The sequence below is a fragment of the Condylura cristata genome, unplaced genomic scaffold (genome assembly GCF_000260355.1).
Source record: "Condylura cristata isolate star-nosed mole 26May11 unplaced genomic scaffold, ConCri1.0 scaffold00031, whole genome shotgun sequence".
In the NCBI taxonomy this organism is placed as follows: Eukaryota; Metazoa; Chordata; class Mammalia; order Eulipotyphla; family Talpidae; genus Condylura; species Condylura cristata.
This window is the reverse complement of record NW_004567132.1, coordinates 2,865,800-2,883,575: the sequence shown is the minus strand read 5'-3', so window position 1 is coordinate 2,883,575 and position 17,776 is coordinate 2,865,800. Positions and strand designations below refer to the sequence as shown.

Here is a 17,776-nt window from a genome sequence, read left to right as displayed (position 1 = left end):
TAAGGTTTGGTTTAGAAAATGCTAACATTTGACCAAAAGTATAGAGAAAAGAGTTGCTAAATATTTACAATAAAAATAAATCAGGTATGACAATAAGGATAACTCAAATTATGATATTGTTGATTAAGAAGTGAAATCAACTTACCAGAAATAAATTAACACAAGTCTTTATAGCATCATATTTTTCTTATTAAGTTTATAAAATAAAAAAGGGGTGGAGGGATAGATCCTAGTCCATTACCCACTCCATAAATTCTTCCAATTCTCAGTTTACGTAAGTATTTCTACTTTTACTACATTACTTATCAAACACATTACTCTAGGACTTTTGTTTAATTACGAAGCAATTTTTTTAAAGCATTATTTTCGAATTGTCTTTCATTGACCAACACTCAGAAGAAAGAGCAGGTCGCTATCGTGTTCACATAAGTTTGGCCCTCTCTAGACTTCGTAGAAAGTGGTTCTGGAGTCCGCTTCCCCGGCGTTCTCCTCGGCACCACGGAAACGAAACTGCACCAGACTCCGCCCCACTCTGTAGAGAGAGCCAATCAGGAAGCAGCCCGGGCTGATCGCGTGTTCTGTGTCATGGCGGCCTGCAGGCAATGTTGCTCGTGCCTCCGGCTCCGGCCGCTGGGCGATAGTCCCCTTCGTCTGCCAGGGAGGGATCGGGTACTCACTCGCTTGCAGGTGCGAGCACTATGGGGTGGCGCTGGATCGCGAGCTGTGGCGGTGGAATTAGGTAACAGGTAAGGAACCGCCTCTCCGTCCTTTCAGAAGGCGTCTTATCCGGCCAGCCCAAATACATTTATCTGCAGGAATGGGAATTCGGCAAAATTGGTCTCTCCTTCTTTCCTCGCCCTTCCACGCTGTACCACATTGCCCTTTCGGGGTTTGGACATTGTCTTCTGGCACGTTTTCCTTCCCGCGCTATCCCAACCTCCTGCCCTTTGCTTCTTGGTCCTCTCACACTTGCCGTGTTCGGGGCTTCGTTCTTCCAACTGAGCATGGCCATACCCGGATAACGAGTTGACCCTGGATCCGATCCAACTGATTGATTAGTATGACCCTGGATAGGAAGGGAAGGTTAAAAGTCAGCTTCTTAAACCCCGGCTACATAATACTCTTAGTAAGAGCAGTACACGCATTATTATCCTCATTTCATAGTTAAGATAGCAGAGGCTGGCAGAAGGTTAAGAAACTTTTTCCGAGACTACAAAGCTTGTACTATGAAACTAAATGGGTTTTGAGTTTTGCTATTATCAAAGCCCATACAGAAGTCTGTTTGCTAGAATACATGTCAAAATCACTTTTTTAAATTTCGACTTGAGTTGTTTTTAGAATAAATAAAACTGCTAATGTTTATTTTATAGACACACATTTAATACATGTACTTTAAAAGAATTGATCCTACTTCATATAAAAAATTGAAAATCTGACTTTGAATCCATGCCTTCTTAATGTAGTGAATGACTGATACTGAACAAGTTACTTTTGTTGCTAAGAAGTCTGAACTAGAGCAAGGGTTTTGCAAGGGCAAAATAGTGAATACTTGTGGGTTTGTGTGCTACACATTGTGTGTCACATAATTGTGTGTTTGCCAGCCCTTCTAAAATGTAAAAAAACATGCTTAGCTGAAAGGTTGTAAGGAAACAACCTATGGCTTGTTGACTCTCACTCAAGGATCTCTAAGGACCATTGCTACCTCTAACATCCCTTGATTTTGATTTTTTCAAGAGGATGTTGTTTCTTCAAAGGTTGACCAAAAGATTAACCATTTTCCTCTGAAGAAATGCCTTAGAACATTTCGTTCATTTTACAGCCTAGTATGTGCATAGCACTGGGAACTCAAATAACATCAGCCCCCTGCCCTCCAGACTTTCCATAAATAATGTACATTGAATCTTTCATTTATTAGTTGATCTAGATCTCGTTTGGAAGGTAGCTTTGTTTTGTTTTGTTTTGTTTTTAACTGTGTCTTTTTTGTAAGAACTGGATTGCTAAATATAACACACACCAGCTGGTAAGTCAGTTCTTTAGTATTTGTCTAAGTGTGTTGTTTGTATCATTTATTGAGTGACTACTATGTAGCATTCAGTTTAGATTTGTTTTATCCATTCTTTACAACTGCCTAGAACATTGTGTACTTATATACAGGTGTTTTTTCAAAATTGTGTTTCAGTACAGTAACCTTTAAGACAACTGTTTAATTTTCATTTAAACAAATTGTTGTAGAACATCTATTATGTACAGAGGGTAAAAAGGGCCATCCCTGGTGGCACAATGGGTTAGGACACAGCACTGTAAACTAGCCACAGCCGCTTCAATGAGAGTTGGATCCCCAGCCCCAGAGGTGACCACATGATGTGGCAGACCTCTCCTGTCTAGCCCACTCCTCACCGGTCTAGCCCACTGCTCTCCTCAGTAGTGTACTTCCTCGATCTCCCTGTTCTGCTCCCCACTCTATCTCTTTAAAAAAAAATAGTTAGTAAATGAGCCTCATGCCCTTTCATGAATTTTGGACTCTTAGAAAAAAAAGTTTTGCTGTTCAGTTTTAAGCCCTCAATAAATTCTTTTCTGTACTTTTCACAGAAACTGGGAATAAGACTGACAGTAATGTGTGTCTCATAATAAATAACAACTTTGTTAAATTATAGTTCATATACTTCTTAGAAAGTATTTTTTTAATAAATGCACAGTTATGCAGAAACTATCACAATCAATTTCAGAACATTTCTACCACTCCAAAAGGAAACTTGGGACCCATTAGCGATCACTTTCTTTGTTTCCATCTTCCATAGCTCAGGCAACCACTAATCTACCTTCTGTCTTTGGATTTGCCTATTCTGTGCAACAGAATGGATCATATGATATGTGGCCTGTTGTGATTGACTTCTATCACCATGTTCCAAGACTTCACCAGTTTCCAAAACTTTACCAGTTTGTAACTTGAATCAGTACTGCACTGTCTGGGCTGAGTAATATTCTATTGTATGGGTTACACCACATTCTGTTTATTCATTCATCAGTCAACAGACTTTTTGGGTTGTTTTCATTTGGGGGCTGTTTTGAATAATGCTGCTATGAACATTCATTCTTTGGGTGTACAATCAAGGGTGGAATTGCTGGGTAGTAAGATACTTCTTTGTTTATCCTTCTGAGGAAGTATCAGGTTATTTCCTGAAGAGATTACCCCTTTGACATTTCTATCAGTAGTGTATGAATGTTTCAGTTTTTTTGCACCTTCATCAGTACTCGTTATCATCAATATTTTTGTTATAACTTTTTAGTTATAATATTTCATTATGATTTTGATTTGCAGTTCCCTGGTAGCCTGTTGCCATGGACTTACTGGCCATTTTTAGTCTTCATTAGAGAGACATCTATTCAAGTCCTTTGCCAATTCTTTAAATTTGGTTATTTGTCCTTTTGTGGTTGAGTTGTAAGAATTCTTTATATAATCTAAATACTAGATACATAATTTGTAATTTTTTTCTCCTGTGGGTTTTCTTTTCTATGAAGTAAGACAGGTTTTAATTTGATGGTTCAATTTATATTTTTGTCAATTAAGCTTTTGATGTCATAAATAAGACTTTGTCACTCATGTTTTTTCCTAAATTGTATTACTTAATCCTTATAGTTAGATCTGTAATCCATTTTGAGTTAATTTTCATTAATATGAGAAAGAGTTCAGATGCATTAGTTTTTTTTTTTTTTTTCAATATCCTGTTGTTCCCAGCACCATTAGTTGAAAATATTCTTCTTTCCCCCATTGCTTATCTTTGCACCATTATTGAACCTGGCAATAATATTTAGGTGTTTTTATTTTGTCCTGAGAGCAACAGGGTAATTTTTTTAAAAGATTTATTTATCTATGCATATAGAACTAAAGTACAGGCCAGAGGTGCAGGGACTGTGAGAGGATTCACCAGAGATGGAGTAGGGAACAGAACAGGCAGATGGACTAAGTACACTGCTGAGGGAAGCAATGGCTTGGTTAGGAGAGGTCTGCGCACTATGTGGGTCACTTTCCTGGCTGGGGACCGAATTTGTGCTGAAGTGGCTGTAGCTAGCTTTGTAGTGCTGTGCCTTAACCCTATGTACTACCAGGGAGGGTCCACAGCAGGATTTTAAATGGAGAAATAATTTATTTGTTAAAAGGCTACTTTAGTCAACAAGGCAACTTGTCAGAGTAAAAACATTTGAGAAGACAAATTCTGTACTCCAAAGTAGTGTTGTTGTTTTTTTTTTAAGATTTTTTTGGTGCATACAAAAACTGGGGTATAGGCCAGAGGTATGGGGAGTGGTGAGAGGATTCACCAGAGACAGAGTGGGGAGCAGAACAGACACATTGACGAAGTACACTGTTGAGGGGAGCAGGTCTGCGCACCATGTGGGTCATACCTCTCTGGCTGGGGGCTGGGGTTAAAACAGTTGCTGAAGTAGCTGTGGCTAGCTTTTTCCTAGTGCTGACATTTTAATCTGTTGTGCCACCAACAGATTAAAATAATTTTGTGTGTCATTCATATTAATGCTGTGCCTTCATTAAGTGTTCTTAATTTCTCCTTGTACTTTGGATAATGACTATAAATTCTTTTCTTTTTTTTGATGGTTCGGAATCTGGGGAGGCTTATAAGAGGCTAACCTTTTCTCTTATATTAGAATCCTTGATTATTTTTATTAAACTGGGGATTTACTGGTGATCTAAGTCCATATGTATTGATTTTTTTTTATTTTTAAACAGAAAATTAGAAATATCCTCTGGGAAACTGGCCAGATTTGCAGATGGCTCTGCTGTGGTACAGGTAAAAACAAATCCTGGTTTTAAATTTTTCATCTTAAAAATGGTGTGAAGACTAATATTAAGTGTCTTTACAACATAAATGTAACTTCATAGAATCATGGAGCTAGAAATTAATTCAGACCATTACTTGACAGACCACTCCAGACAACCAGGGAAGTCCAAGAACTAGATATATTAAATAATGTTTAAGAGCTCTTCCAAACTAGAATTCTGTTTTATTCTGTAATACAGTTCTAAAGAAAATATCTTACTATTTTTCAATTAGAAATTTTGATTTATATGCTAACTAAATTTCATCATTAAAAAATAGAAAATATCATTTTCTTTTATTTCTATAGCTTTTAAAAAGTTCGATAACATAGTGGGGTATGGTGAGGACTATGGGTATTTCTGTGGTGGGAATGCAATGATGGTTACACCTGAGGGTGAAAATCCGTATTATACTGTGAAACACTAGCAAGAATGTAATACTCCAAGAAAAATTGAAATTAAAAATAAAAGTAAAAAGTTCTATGAATATTCTAATGCAAATAAGGATCAAGAATTTAAAGACCAAGATCGAACAACTGTGCATAATTACTGTCATTGTGTTGTAGAATAACAATTCTCCTTCCTTGAGTTTTACAAGTCTTTCTGTTACTATATGTGTGTTAATATCTGATTTTAAAGGAATTTACCTTTGTTGTTTATGTTTAAGTCAGGTGATACTGCAGTAATGGTCACAGCAGTCAGTAAAACAAAACCTTCACCTTCTCAGTTCATGCCTTTGGTGGTAAGTATCTGCTGATTTATCTCAACTATAAAAGAGCATAAATGTAAAATTTGTAATGTTTGTCCAGTGTCTAGTGGGTACAAATGTAAACTTTGTACAACAAAGATTTTCTTTAGTAGTTTGATACTAAGTCATTAGTAGATCTTAAAGTGATCGCTTTGTAACCAATTCTAATTGTAGTTAGCATACTTGAAGAAGTCCAGTTGTATAAGCAAACAAAAACAGCAAGTGCATATGAGTACTTTAATGTTAAATAATCATAACTAAGGTTTTTATCATTTTCACTCAGTGAAAATCTACAGGTATGTGTTTAGTGAAGAGTTCACTAAGATTTTGTGGTTTCTTTCTCCTATGAAAAGGAAAATACAGTTACACCTAAACAGTATTAATGTCCCCCAAAAAGCAGTGTTTGACTTGACCAGAATAAGCTATCATTGGAAAAAATAAGACTCAGTAGTGCTCTGACAACTAAGTCGGAGACTTTTTAAAATCAATATGTGTATACACATCTACCAGTTCTTTCTCTAGGATATACAAAACACTAAAAATAAAATACTCTCCACTTGGTCTAGAATATATTGTGAATAACTCACAAAAAATGATATATAATAGTTCTTGAGAAATAGTTTGTTGCTACAAAAAGAAGTCTAATAAGTTTCATTTTTATCACTGCTTCCTCAGGTTGACTATAGACAGAAGGCTGCTGCAGCAGGTAGAATTCCCACAAACTATCTTAGAAGAGAGATTGGTTCTTCTGATAAAGAAATTCTTACTAGTCGTGTAATAGGTAAGATTAACATAGAGACATCAACCCTGTCTGGTAGGTCAGGAAAAGCATCTTTCTCCCGTATGTCTCATATAGTCTCTTAAGATTCCCTTTATGGCATTTATGCCTCCTGGATTTATTTACTTTGCCTATCCTCTCATCCCAGTGTGGGCTACACGAGAATAAAACTTTTTTGTTTGTTAACTCATTCTTGTTATATTGACTGGCACATAATCCGTGTTCAATTTATTGACGAAGTTAGTAAATTGCTGTTGAGCATATAAATTACATGGCCCGTTATTGAATTTATTCATAGTATTTTTCATTCTCATGTTCAGCATAGTAATTCCTGAAAGCGCCATATTAATCAACTATTGATGTGTGTCTATATTTAAAATCTTTCATGTCCTTAAATATTCTAGGATTGTTTATAGTTTATAGCTCTTCTACCCAGAAATTAGTAGTTTGTGTATATGTACATGCATTCATTAGGTACAGAATACCAAGGAAAGGTTTTCTTTTGGTCTGTTCTCGGTTTTAAGTCTGTTTCCTCTGCTTCTCTGTCACTAAAGAGAAAAGAATGAAAAGTTGCCTCCCAATTTTAGATTTGTGTGTTCCTCCCTTGCTCGTTTTGGTTCAGGCATGATGTCTAATAATTGAAGTATTAAACTTGTCTATGTCCCTCTCAGTAAATCAGTCCAGTGGGGAATTTTTTTCTTTTCTTGAAATATAGAACAACTAGCAATATTTATTTAGACTGATGTTTAATTGCGAAAAGCTTTTGAACTGTAAAGCAACTACTCTATTCTGTACTATTTATTTCATGTCTTTTTTTTTCTTTTTTGTCTTTTCTTTTTCTTTTGGACAGATCGTTCAATTAGACCACTCTTTCCAGCTGGCTACTTTTATGATACACAGGTAAATTCTGTAGTAGGTGGCTTTTTGTTTGGCTTTATTTTTATTTCTAGATCAAGTAAAATTATTTATTGTATCTCTATAGTACTTCCTAGGCTAAACATAAAGAATACAAAAATTTTTTTGATAATACTGTTGCATTTTACAGTAACTTTGAGATGATGATAATCTTTAAAAGGCTAACATGTATCCCATGTCAACTTGAGCTGATAACTGAATTTAGCTGATAACTAGGGGTTAACCGACCTAGGAATGTAGGAGAAGCATTTCAGGTACTGTAATAAGAAGCACAAAAGTCTTGAGGCTGGAAAGAAATTGGTGAGTTTGAAAGGTTAGAGTGATTGGAGTGGATGAAAACAGCTCAGGCTTGGCCTTATAACTGATTTGAGGACAATCAACACAATTAATCTCTATTACCGACATTTTTACTAGGTCTTCTAAACCCCTATTACATTCTAAAACTTTCTGAAGGTTTTTTCAAAATAGTTACCCATAACTTAAACAGGGAACCATTTTTATTTTTATTTAATAAAGATGCCTTCCAAATATGCCTTTCGCAAGGATGTCACAACCGTACAAGTTACTTTCTTTTATACATAATATAATCATTGTATTGCATTGTAAGGTAATTCATTGGTTTGTCTATGCTTAAAAACAGAAGACAATATTTTTATGTCACAGAAATAGTATTCACTGAATACTTTCAACATGCTCAGTATTATAAATGCTCCACATGGCATTTCCTATAGTTTTCATATGAACCTTTTAAAGATGCTATTGTTTTTTCTTTTAAAGATGAAAAATTTATGTGCTTTGAATTTCTCTCCTACCAGGTCCTTTGTAATTTATTAGCAGTTGATGGTATTAATGAGCCTGATGTTCTAGCAATTAATGGTGGTAAGCTTAATAATGATTAAAACTATCATTTGTTCTCTAGAAGTTATGAAATATTTTTATTTCATTGCTTTTTTTGTTGTTCTTTTTTTTTAAGCTTCTGTAGCCCTCTCATTATCAGATATTCCTTGGAATGGACCTGTTGGTAAGTTGGAATTTGAAAATTAGAAACATATTTTTTGAGGACATACTAATGAGCTTTCCATAGCAAGTGCATAGATTTACTGACTTCTATTTATTACTCTTAGAAATTGAATTAGGTAACATTCTAGAACTGCTTTCAGGTCTTTCAGACATTTTTATCCTTTTCTTGGGTTTTGTTTCTGATAGCAATATATTACAGTTTTAGAAACTTTATATTCCAAGGTATTTTGAATTCTTAGTTGTTTGTGCTTTGATTTTTGTTTTCTGTTTGGACTGGGAGATCATTATGCATAATCTTTCAGGATAAAACAAATATATTTGTAACTTACAGCCTTTATAAATTGTAATCATGGCAGTATCAAAAGGATTCATTAGGTAAATAATTGAGTGTCACTCAGTGAGCTACATTGAAGGAACAAAGTTACTTAAAATTATAGACACTGAAAAAAATGCTTCCTTTCAACATAAGTAAACAATTATTTATGAAGTATTATAAAGGTGTTCCCAAAATGCTAAGGAAATGATATAAGGGGTAGGTTAAGTTTTGTAAAGTCAGGGTGTTACAGAGTGCTTCTCAAAATACAGATATGAGTCACTTAACTGTGAAGATATATTTAGACAGGTGTATATGTGGCCCATTGTTGACTAAAATGTCATTAAGTACACATAGTTATATTCAATTTTTAAGCTGAACCCTAGTAGAATCAGATAGTAAATATTTGCCTGGGAGAAAGTAGAGTCTAGACCAAGAGAAGAGCTTGAGTATGACCAGGAGTATGAAGAAATTATTTAAGCAACTCAGAGTGGTCTATTGAGAGCAGAAGGTAGAGTAGACTAGATATTTCCTGAGCCTTAAATTATCCATAGAAATACAGATTTTATGGCTGAAGATATGGAATTGAAGCCATTAGGAATAATTTCTTAAAAACTGAGAGTTGTATTAAATAATTGCCAATATGTTAATATATTTTAGGAGCAGTACGAATAGGAATGATTGATGGAGAATGTGTTGTTAACCCAACACGAAAAGAAATGTCTTCTAGCACATTAAATTTAGTGGTTGCTGGTGCACCTAAAAGTCAGATTGGTAAGTAATTTAAGTGCTGCATTTGTTCTGGATTTTACTGATAAATTTTGGCTTCTTAAAATACATTTAATATAAGACAGTTTAACATAAGTGTCTTGTCATAGTCCATCAAGATTGTTTTGATTTATTGCTGTTCTGTTTAGTAAACCCCTTACTTCATAGTAGATGGTACTTAAAATTATAGAATGTTATACATCTTCAGTTGAAATATACAAATATCTATATTTACCAAGGTAATTCTAGTAATTATTTTTAGACTAATAAATTAGCCTAAAAATTCAAGTTCTAACCCTAGTGATAACTTGCTTTGTTAGTTTATGTTAATATTGCTAATTCACTCATTTTAAGCCTGTTTGGTAGTCGCTTGAGAATGGGATAACCTACTTTTATAGGTAGAAAACAATATAAAGTAAAAAAAGAAATTCACTGACCATGTGTCACCTTTACTCCCTGGAAGAAAAAATGTCATAATTGCATGAATGAAAGTCAGGTACTGGTTCTGCTTTAATCAGCCAGAATAACTTGGGTTTGAAACCAGCATGTGCCACACAATTAGCCATGTGATTAATTTGACAAAGGTCTCATCATCAGTTTATTGTGCTACACATCATTTGATGTCAGGGTCGTGTGTGTGTGTATATGGGTGTGTACCTGCATGTGTATGTGACTTGTCTTCTCATGTGGGAATATTTTGATGCTTTTATGTATGAATGTGTAAAACAACTCATTTCTAGTTTCTGCTTTTGGAATATTGGTCAGTGATGAAGTCTAGATTTAAGTCCTCTATTGGTAGGGGCCTCCCTGGTGATGCAAGGGGTTAGGTCTCAGCATTATGAAGCTATTGGCAGCCATTGTAACAGTAGTTTAATCCCTGTCCAGCGAGTGGTTAGCATGGCACAGCAGAACTGTCCTGTCTCACCCTCTGCTCCCCTCAGCATTGTTTTTTAGTCAATCTGCCTGTTTTGCACCCCACTCTCTCACAGATGAATCCTCTTACCTCCTACCCCTTCACCTCTGGCCTAGACCCCAGTTCTTCAATGCATAAATAAATAAATAAATCTTAAAAAAAACAAAGTACAAAAAACTCCTATGTTATCAATATAGTTTTAGGGATTATGTTGTTCAATAACAAGGTACAAACAGGATGGGAATTTAGTTTTCTCTCAGATCAAAGAAATTTAGCGATGGTGAATCTAGAACAGTCCACCTCCATTATGCCTTAAGAAATCTTAAATTTTCTAGCTTTTTTGTTTTTCTGTTCTTGAGATATTGCCCTCATTTTCATGCTTATGAACTGGCTACTAGAGTTCTCGCCAATTTACCTGATCTCTAGGCCGGAGGAATGAAAAGGAAGTGAATAATAAAAACATGAGTAGCAGATGAGTAAGTCACCTCCTTATCTTCAGAAATCTCCATACAGCAGGTTCCACTTAACTCTCATTGGGTACAATTATTAGATATAAATGAATCCTTGACTGTGAGAGGAAATGATTTTTGGATTTCTACCTCCGGAAGGTAGGATTCATACTTTAGAGAACTCTCATGATATAGCGATAGTATTCCAAAGATTAGAGAAGTCATGAATAACATATGACCCTAATATTATATTTGAGCCATCTCAGAAAAGGCCAAGTACCTGGTTTTCTGTTTAAAGTTCACTTGGTCAATGCCTGAATTTTCTTTTTTCTGAAGTTTCAGTGTTCATTTATTTCCAATGAGTAAATTAATTGACTCCTTTACAGGATTTTGTGAAGATTAAGACACAGAATTCAAACAATATAAAATAGACATTGAAAGAGTGAACTAAGGAGCTTCACAGACTCCATGGCATACCACAGAAACTTAGTTGGTTGCACTATAGATGGAAGAATGACACTAGGTACTACACAAACCATAAGATGATAATCTTAGGGAGACTGAGAATGATTCAATCTGTAAGGAGGTGATTATGAGCCTCTACTTTATGGCTTTTGCATCTCTTTCCATGAAGACACTCAGCCAACATTTTGTACTTTAATAAAGATGCACTAAATAAGTATATACTAGATCCTCTGTTCCCGTGTTGAAGTTAACTTTGGACCCACGTCAAACATAAAACCTCTAGGGTACAAAATATAAAAAAGTAATTGCCACCATTTAGTTATTAAAATATATGGTGAAGTGCCCCCTGGTGGCACAACAGGTTAGGACGCAGCACTGCAAGCTGGCTGCAGCCGCTTTAGTACAAGTTCCACCCCCAGCCCCGGAGGTGGCCCACATGGTGTGGCCGACCTCTCCTGACCTCTCCGGCTGCTCCCCTCAGCAGTGCACTTTATCAGTCTGCCTGTTCTGCTCCTCACTTTGTCTCCAGTGAAGCCTCTCACTGCCCCTGTACCTCTGGCTTGTACCCCAGTTCTAAATGAATAAATAAATAAATCCTTAAAATAAATAAAATATATGGTGATATGAATATTTAAAGCATGACCTTGTAGGAAAAGAATAATTTCTTTGTGGTATTGGATGTTGTTTGTTTCAGTATTTTTCTTCAGTGGATATCATTCTTCATTCTGGAAATAATTGTGAGTGGGGGTTATGCCAATAACAATTGTATCTAGAATTTTATACCTTTGTTTCTAGAATTTGTATCTAGATTTGATAACATGAACTAAATCTTAGAATTCTTTATCTTCAACTACTAAAAATGGCTGAGGGCCCTCCCTGATGGCACAGGACTATGAGGCTAGCCGCTGCCACGTCAGCACGAGTGCAGCACTTTCCCAGCCAGGGAGGTGACCCACATGCTGTCTCATCCACTGCTCCCCTCAGCAGTGTACTTCATAAATCTGCCTGTTCTCCCCACTCCGTCTCTGGTGAATCCTCTCACCACCCCTGTGCCTCTGGCCTGTACCCCAGTTCTATATGCACAAATAAATAAATCTTAAAAAAAAAATGTCAAAAGAATTTAGAGCAATCATTTAATAAGATTTTTGTTTAAGCTTTTAGCCTCGGCACCAATGCTATCTAATAAAAATCTGTAGTGAAGAAAATGTTTTAGATCTGAATTATGTGGCATAAAGTACATAAAAATACACAGTAGATCTGGCTCAAACTGGATTTTATTATTTTAAATAATTTTTATTTAAAATCAGATAGCCAATGAGGCTAGTAGTTACCACAATGGACTACACAGGTCTGTAAATCCATAGCTATAAGGAATTTATAAAGAATTTTGTAAAACAAAATACTTTAAATGAATAGGTGAAAACTAAGTTTATTTGAATATCAATATTCATTTTTTATGACATTTTCGTATCTTTTTAAAATCAGTTCATTGAGGTATCATTTGTAAACATTAGATACATTTTTTTCTTAAATATCCAATTCAGTTTAATTTTGTGAAAGTGAAAAAGGGTGTTGTGAGAATATAGATGAACAAAATACAATCATCTCAGTATGTTGTTACCAGAGGAAGCCTCTTGCTCTTGTGAAGTACTAAAACCTAACTCGCTTGTTAAGGTTTTAAACCTAACTCATTCATTTAGGTTTTAATATTTTATATTTAGAACCACATTAGTTTTTGTTTGTTTTTTTTTTTTAAGATTTATTTATTTTGTCATACAGAACTGGGGTACAGGCCAGAGGTACAGAGGCAGTGAGAGGATTCACCAGAGACAGAGGGGAGCAGAACAGGCTGACTAATGAAGTACACTGCTGAGGAGAGCAGCAGGTGGGTCAGGAGAGGTCTGCCGCACCATGTGGGTCACCTCTGGGGCAGGCAGGGATCGAACTCATGCGGAAGTGGCTTTAGCTTCTTAGTCCTGTGCTTTAACCTGCTGTGCCACCAGGGAGGGCCAGAACCACATTAGTTTTGCTTCAACCATCCAACCGAATTTAGAAAACTTAAGAGAAAACAAGCATATTGAACTTATATATATTTTTACTTAATATGTTCTTTTTCTTCCTTATATTGCATGGTTTCTTCCTTTATTACTATCTTTCTGTTTAGAGAACTTTCCATACTTTTAGGGTATAGATGAGTGACAAATTTTGTTAGTTCCTCTTTGTCTAAAAGTCTGTTTCTCCTTTATTCCTGTTTTCACTGAGTATAGGATTCTGGGTTGACAACTCTTTTCAGCATTTGAAAAATAAAATGCTACTTCCATGATTTTTACTAATAGTAAATTGTATTTCCCTTAAACTAAGGTTATTTTTCTCTGAGTGTTCTCAACATTTTTATTTTTTATTTATTTATTTTTTTGTCTTTGATTTTCAGAAGGTTGATTATGGTATGACTTTCTTTGGTTTACTTTGACATCTTGAATCTGTAAATATATATTTCTGCCAAATTTGGGGAATTATTTAGGTTTTTTTTTCCTAATACTTTATTCTACCTTGCTCCCTTTCTCTTCTCTTTTCAGAGCTCCAATGACAGATACGTTATACTTTTTGTTGTTACTTTTCACAAGTCTGCTTCAATTGGCAATGTAATTATCATACATAAAATACATAACAGGATTTCCCCCTTCCTTTTAGATTACACCAAAAGCCTTAGAAGTGACAATTTAGATAATAATCTTAATGATAGCATGTATGGTTAAACTCATAAGATATGATGGTAACTTATACATTCACATCATCTTTGACTTTGTGCAAGTTCAGAAATAACATACAAATAAGCAACAGTCTACCTTTTCAGTCTTACAGAAGCCAAAATCAAAGCAGAATATAGATTTTATTAGATACCAGGCTAGAACCCCTAATTTGTACCCTCCCTGCTTTACATGAGAGATTTATTATTACAGAACCATAAAAGCAACTTTTTTTATGGTAGTAGATAGGACTCTTGAGTTGCTTACTTGAAACCTACAAAGATTCTCCTCCCATGCAAGAATTAGATAATATGATGAGTCAGATATAGGTGGAATTATTAATCAGGAAACATTTATTGAAAACCGCTTATGTTGCATATTTTTATAATTTCATTTTGAGTACATATTAAAAAGAAATACAGTTGTATACCTTAAGAGGTGATATTTATGGTATTTGAAATATATCTCAATAAAGCTGTTATAAAAAATAAGTGTGCATGGTTTGTCTTCTGCTTCATTTCTTAAGTGGAATCTCTGATTTAAGAATTTAACAATAATAATCTAGCTTCAGATATCAAGGTTTTATTCATTTACTCATGTTTACATTTTGGAAGTATCTTTCTGATGAAAGAAATCAAAGAGATGCTGTATATACCACTAGGAAGTAAAATTGACTCATAATATGTTTATCATGTCACGGTATTTGAAAATGCTATGTTGGTGAATGGTTTTAATGGCAATCCTTTTTTTCTTTTTTTCGTTAAATAGTCATGTTGGAAGCCTCTGCAGAGAATATTCTGCAGCAGGATTTTTGCCATGCTGTCAAAGTGGGAGTGAAATATACCCAACAAATAATTCAAGGCATCCAGCAGTTGGTAAAAGAAATTGGTGTTACCAAGAGGACACCTCAGAAGTTATTTATCCCTTCACCAGAGATCATAAAGCACACTCATAAGTAAGAACATTTGTACAGAACAATTTTGAAGTTGTCATCAGTTTTAATTTACTCGAAGAAAATTTTTCATGGAAACACAGTTAATATATTACTTTGTAAATAACACCTCATTTTGAAGAATTATTAATGACAATATTAATTTACTACTTTAAAAAGCATAAAACTTCATACCTCTCAAGGGCCTAAGTTAAAATTTCTAAGGAAGGAATTTATTGTCAAGATTCAGATAATCTACATAAAACTGTTTGGGAAAAAAGAGGATAGATAAAGTGTAAAACATTTGAGGGCCCTCCCTGGTGGCAAAATGGGTAAGGGCACAGCCCTGCAAGATGGTCACAGCCGCTTCAGTGTAAATTCAATCCCTGGCCCCAGAGGTGATTCACATGGTGTGGCAGACAACTCCTGACACACCCGCTGCTCCCCTCAGCAGTTATTTGTTGAGCCTGTTCTGCTCCCCACTCTGTCTCTGGTGAATCCTCTCACACCTCCTAGTCCCCCGCACCTCTGGCTTGTACCCCTGTTCTGAATACATAAATAAATCTTTTTTTTTTTTTAAGATTTATTTATTCGTACAGACCTGGGGTACAGGCCAGAGATGCGGAGGGTGAGAGTATTCACTAGAGACAGAGTGGGGAGCAGAACAGGCAAATCGATGAGTTACACTACTGAGGGGAGCAGTGAGTGGGTCAGGAGAGGTCTGCTGAGCCCTGTGGATCTCTGCCAGGGCAGACGGGATTCGAACTCATGCGGAAGTGGCTTAAGCTTCTTTATGCTGTGCTTTAACCCACTGTGCCACAAGGAAGGGCCTAATAAGTCTTTTTTAAAAAAAAATCATTTTAATATCTAAGGAAATTGTTAAAGTTCTCAAAAAGAAATCAAATATAAAAACTATACTACATACGCACTGCTTAGAATACTGCCTGCACATGAGCAGGAACTTAGTAAATATGAAATACATTGAAAAAAGCTAGTATGTTCCCTCAATGTTAGAGTCACAACTATTAGAGATTAAATAATAATGTATATAAATTGTTCCCAGCAAAAGGATTTCCTATAATAATAAAATATGTAAGTCCAAACAAAGCAAGAGGTTTTAAAAAGTGTATGTGAAAGATAAAAATCTGAAATAAAATTAACTGAACAATTGAAACAAGGGAGGAAATAATACTGTGTAATTCCCTTGAGAAGTGGGGAGGAAGAAATTTGTGTCTGTATCATGAATAGTAACTAGATTAGCAGACTTAAGGAACTATCAGTACATTTAATTTTTTTATAAAATGTTTATTGTTAAATGTTTTAGGTTATTACTAGATATTTCAAATTATTTGCAATATTGTTACACTAACATTTATTTTGTGCTTAAAATAGGCTTGCCATGGAAAGACTGTATGCAGTTTTTACAGATTATGAACATGATAAAGTAAGTATATCTGAATTTTGTCTTGCATAATTGTGGCAATTCTTGTCTGTCACAACACAGCATGTAATTTTGTTTTTAAATTGTAATCCCATTTTTATTAAAAAATAAAAAATCTTTAAACAGGAAGCTTAAAAACATTTGCTTCTTGTTCCTAATCTTAAAGGAAAGGCTTTCAGCTTTTCTCCATTGAGAATAATATTGGCTTTGGGCTTGTCATATATGGTTTTTATCATGTTGAGGTATATTCCTTCTATTCCAGTGATTTCGAGGACCTTAAACAAAAATGGAAGTTGAACTTTGTCTAATGCCTTCTCTGCACCTATTGATATAATCATATGGTTTTTATTTTTTTGTGAGTCGTTGTGATGGATTACATTTATTGATTTGTGGATATTGAACCATCCTTGTGCCCCTAGTATAAAACCCACTTGGTCATGGTGAATTATTCTTTTATGTATTTTGGATTCTGTTGGCTTAAGATTTTATTGAGGATTTTTGCATCAGTGTTCATTACGGAGATTGATCTGAGGTTTTCTTTTTTTGTGTTGGTTTGTTAAGTTTTGGTATCTGTGATGTTGGCTTCACAAAAAGTATTTAGTAGTTTTCCTTCTTTCTCGATTTTTTTGAATGAGTTTGTACATGATAGGCACTAGCTGAATGTTGGGTAAAATTCATTTGTAAATCCATCTGGTCCTGGGCTTTTATTCTTGGGGAGGGTTTTAATTACTGCTTCAATTTCACTTGGAGTTAGCCTGTTTAGTTGCTCTGTTGCTTCTTTATGCCCACTATTGCCACTGCTCTTCAACATAACATTGAAAATCCCAGCCAGAGCAATAAGACAGGAAAAAGACATACAAGGAATCCATATAGGGAAAGAAATAAAACTATCTTTATTTGCAGACGATATGGTAATACACAGGGAAAACCCTAAGAACGCCACAGAAAAATTAATCAAAACAATTAACCAGATTAGCAAGGATGCAGGTTATAAAATCAGTACACAAAAGTCAGTAGCCTTCCTGTACACAAACAACCAATCAGAAGAAGCAGAGGTCAAAACAACTATCCCCTTTATAATAGAAACAAACAAAAAAATCAAATACTTGGGAATAAACCTAACAAAAGAGGTGAAGGACCTATACAAAGAAAACTATAAAACACTGATTAAAGAAGTACAAGAAGATACAATGTAATGAAAAAACATCTTCTGTTCATGGATGAGAAGAATTAACATCACTAAAATGGCCATCCTACCAAAAGTAATAATACTATTATTACTATTATTTAATGCTATTCCAATAAAAATCTCAATGAGGCCCTCCCCGGTGGCGCAGCCGGTTAAAGCACAGCACTGAGAATCTAAAGCCACTTCTGCATGAGTTCGATTCCCGCCTGCCCCGGAGGTGACCACATGGCGCGGCAGACCTCTCCTGACCCGCCCGCTGCTCCCCTCA

The 17,776-nt window shown here is 35.2% G+C and overlaps 1 protein-coding gene across 1 annotated transcript in view; it reads left to right on the top strand.

Annotated features, from left to right (window-relative positions):
- The first annotated feature begins 506 nt into the window (after positions 1 to 506).
- Positions 507 to 17,776, top strand: part of PNPT1 (polyribonucleotide nucleotidyltransferase 1) — a 46,140-nt gene continuing 28,870 nt past the window's right edge. Inside the window, exons 1-10 of the mRNA XM_004691414.1 lie at positions 507 to 746; positions 4,742 to 4,802; positions 5,499 to 5,573; positions 6,255 to 6,360; positions 7,208 to 7,257; positions 8,088 to 8,151; positions 8,246 to 8,293; positions 9,266 to 9,379; positions 14,716 to 14,902; positions 16,271 to 16,322. Of these exons, the coding sequence (XP_004691471.1) occupies positions 586 to 746; positions 4,742 to 4,802; positions 5,499 to 5,573; positions 6,255 to 6,360; positions 7,208 to 7,257; positions 8,088 to 8,151; positions 8,246 to 8,293; positions 9,266 to 9,379; positions 14,716 to 14,902; positions 16,271 to 16,322 (918 nt within the window). The 5' untranslated portion in view covers positions 507 to 585. The remainder of the gene's footprint in view (positions 747 to 4,741; positions 4,803 to 5,498; positions 5,574 to 6,254; positions 6,361 to 7,207; positions 7,258 to 8,087; positions 8,152 to 8,245; positions 8,294 to 9,265; positions 9,380 to 14,715; positions 14,903 to 16,270; positions 16,323 to 17,776) is intronic.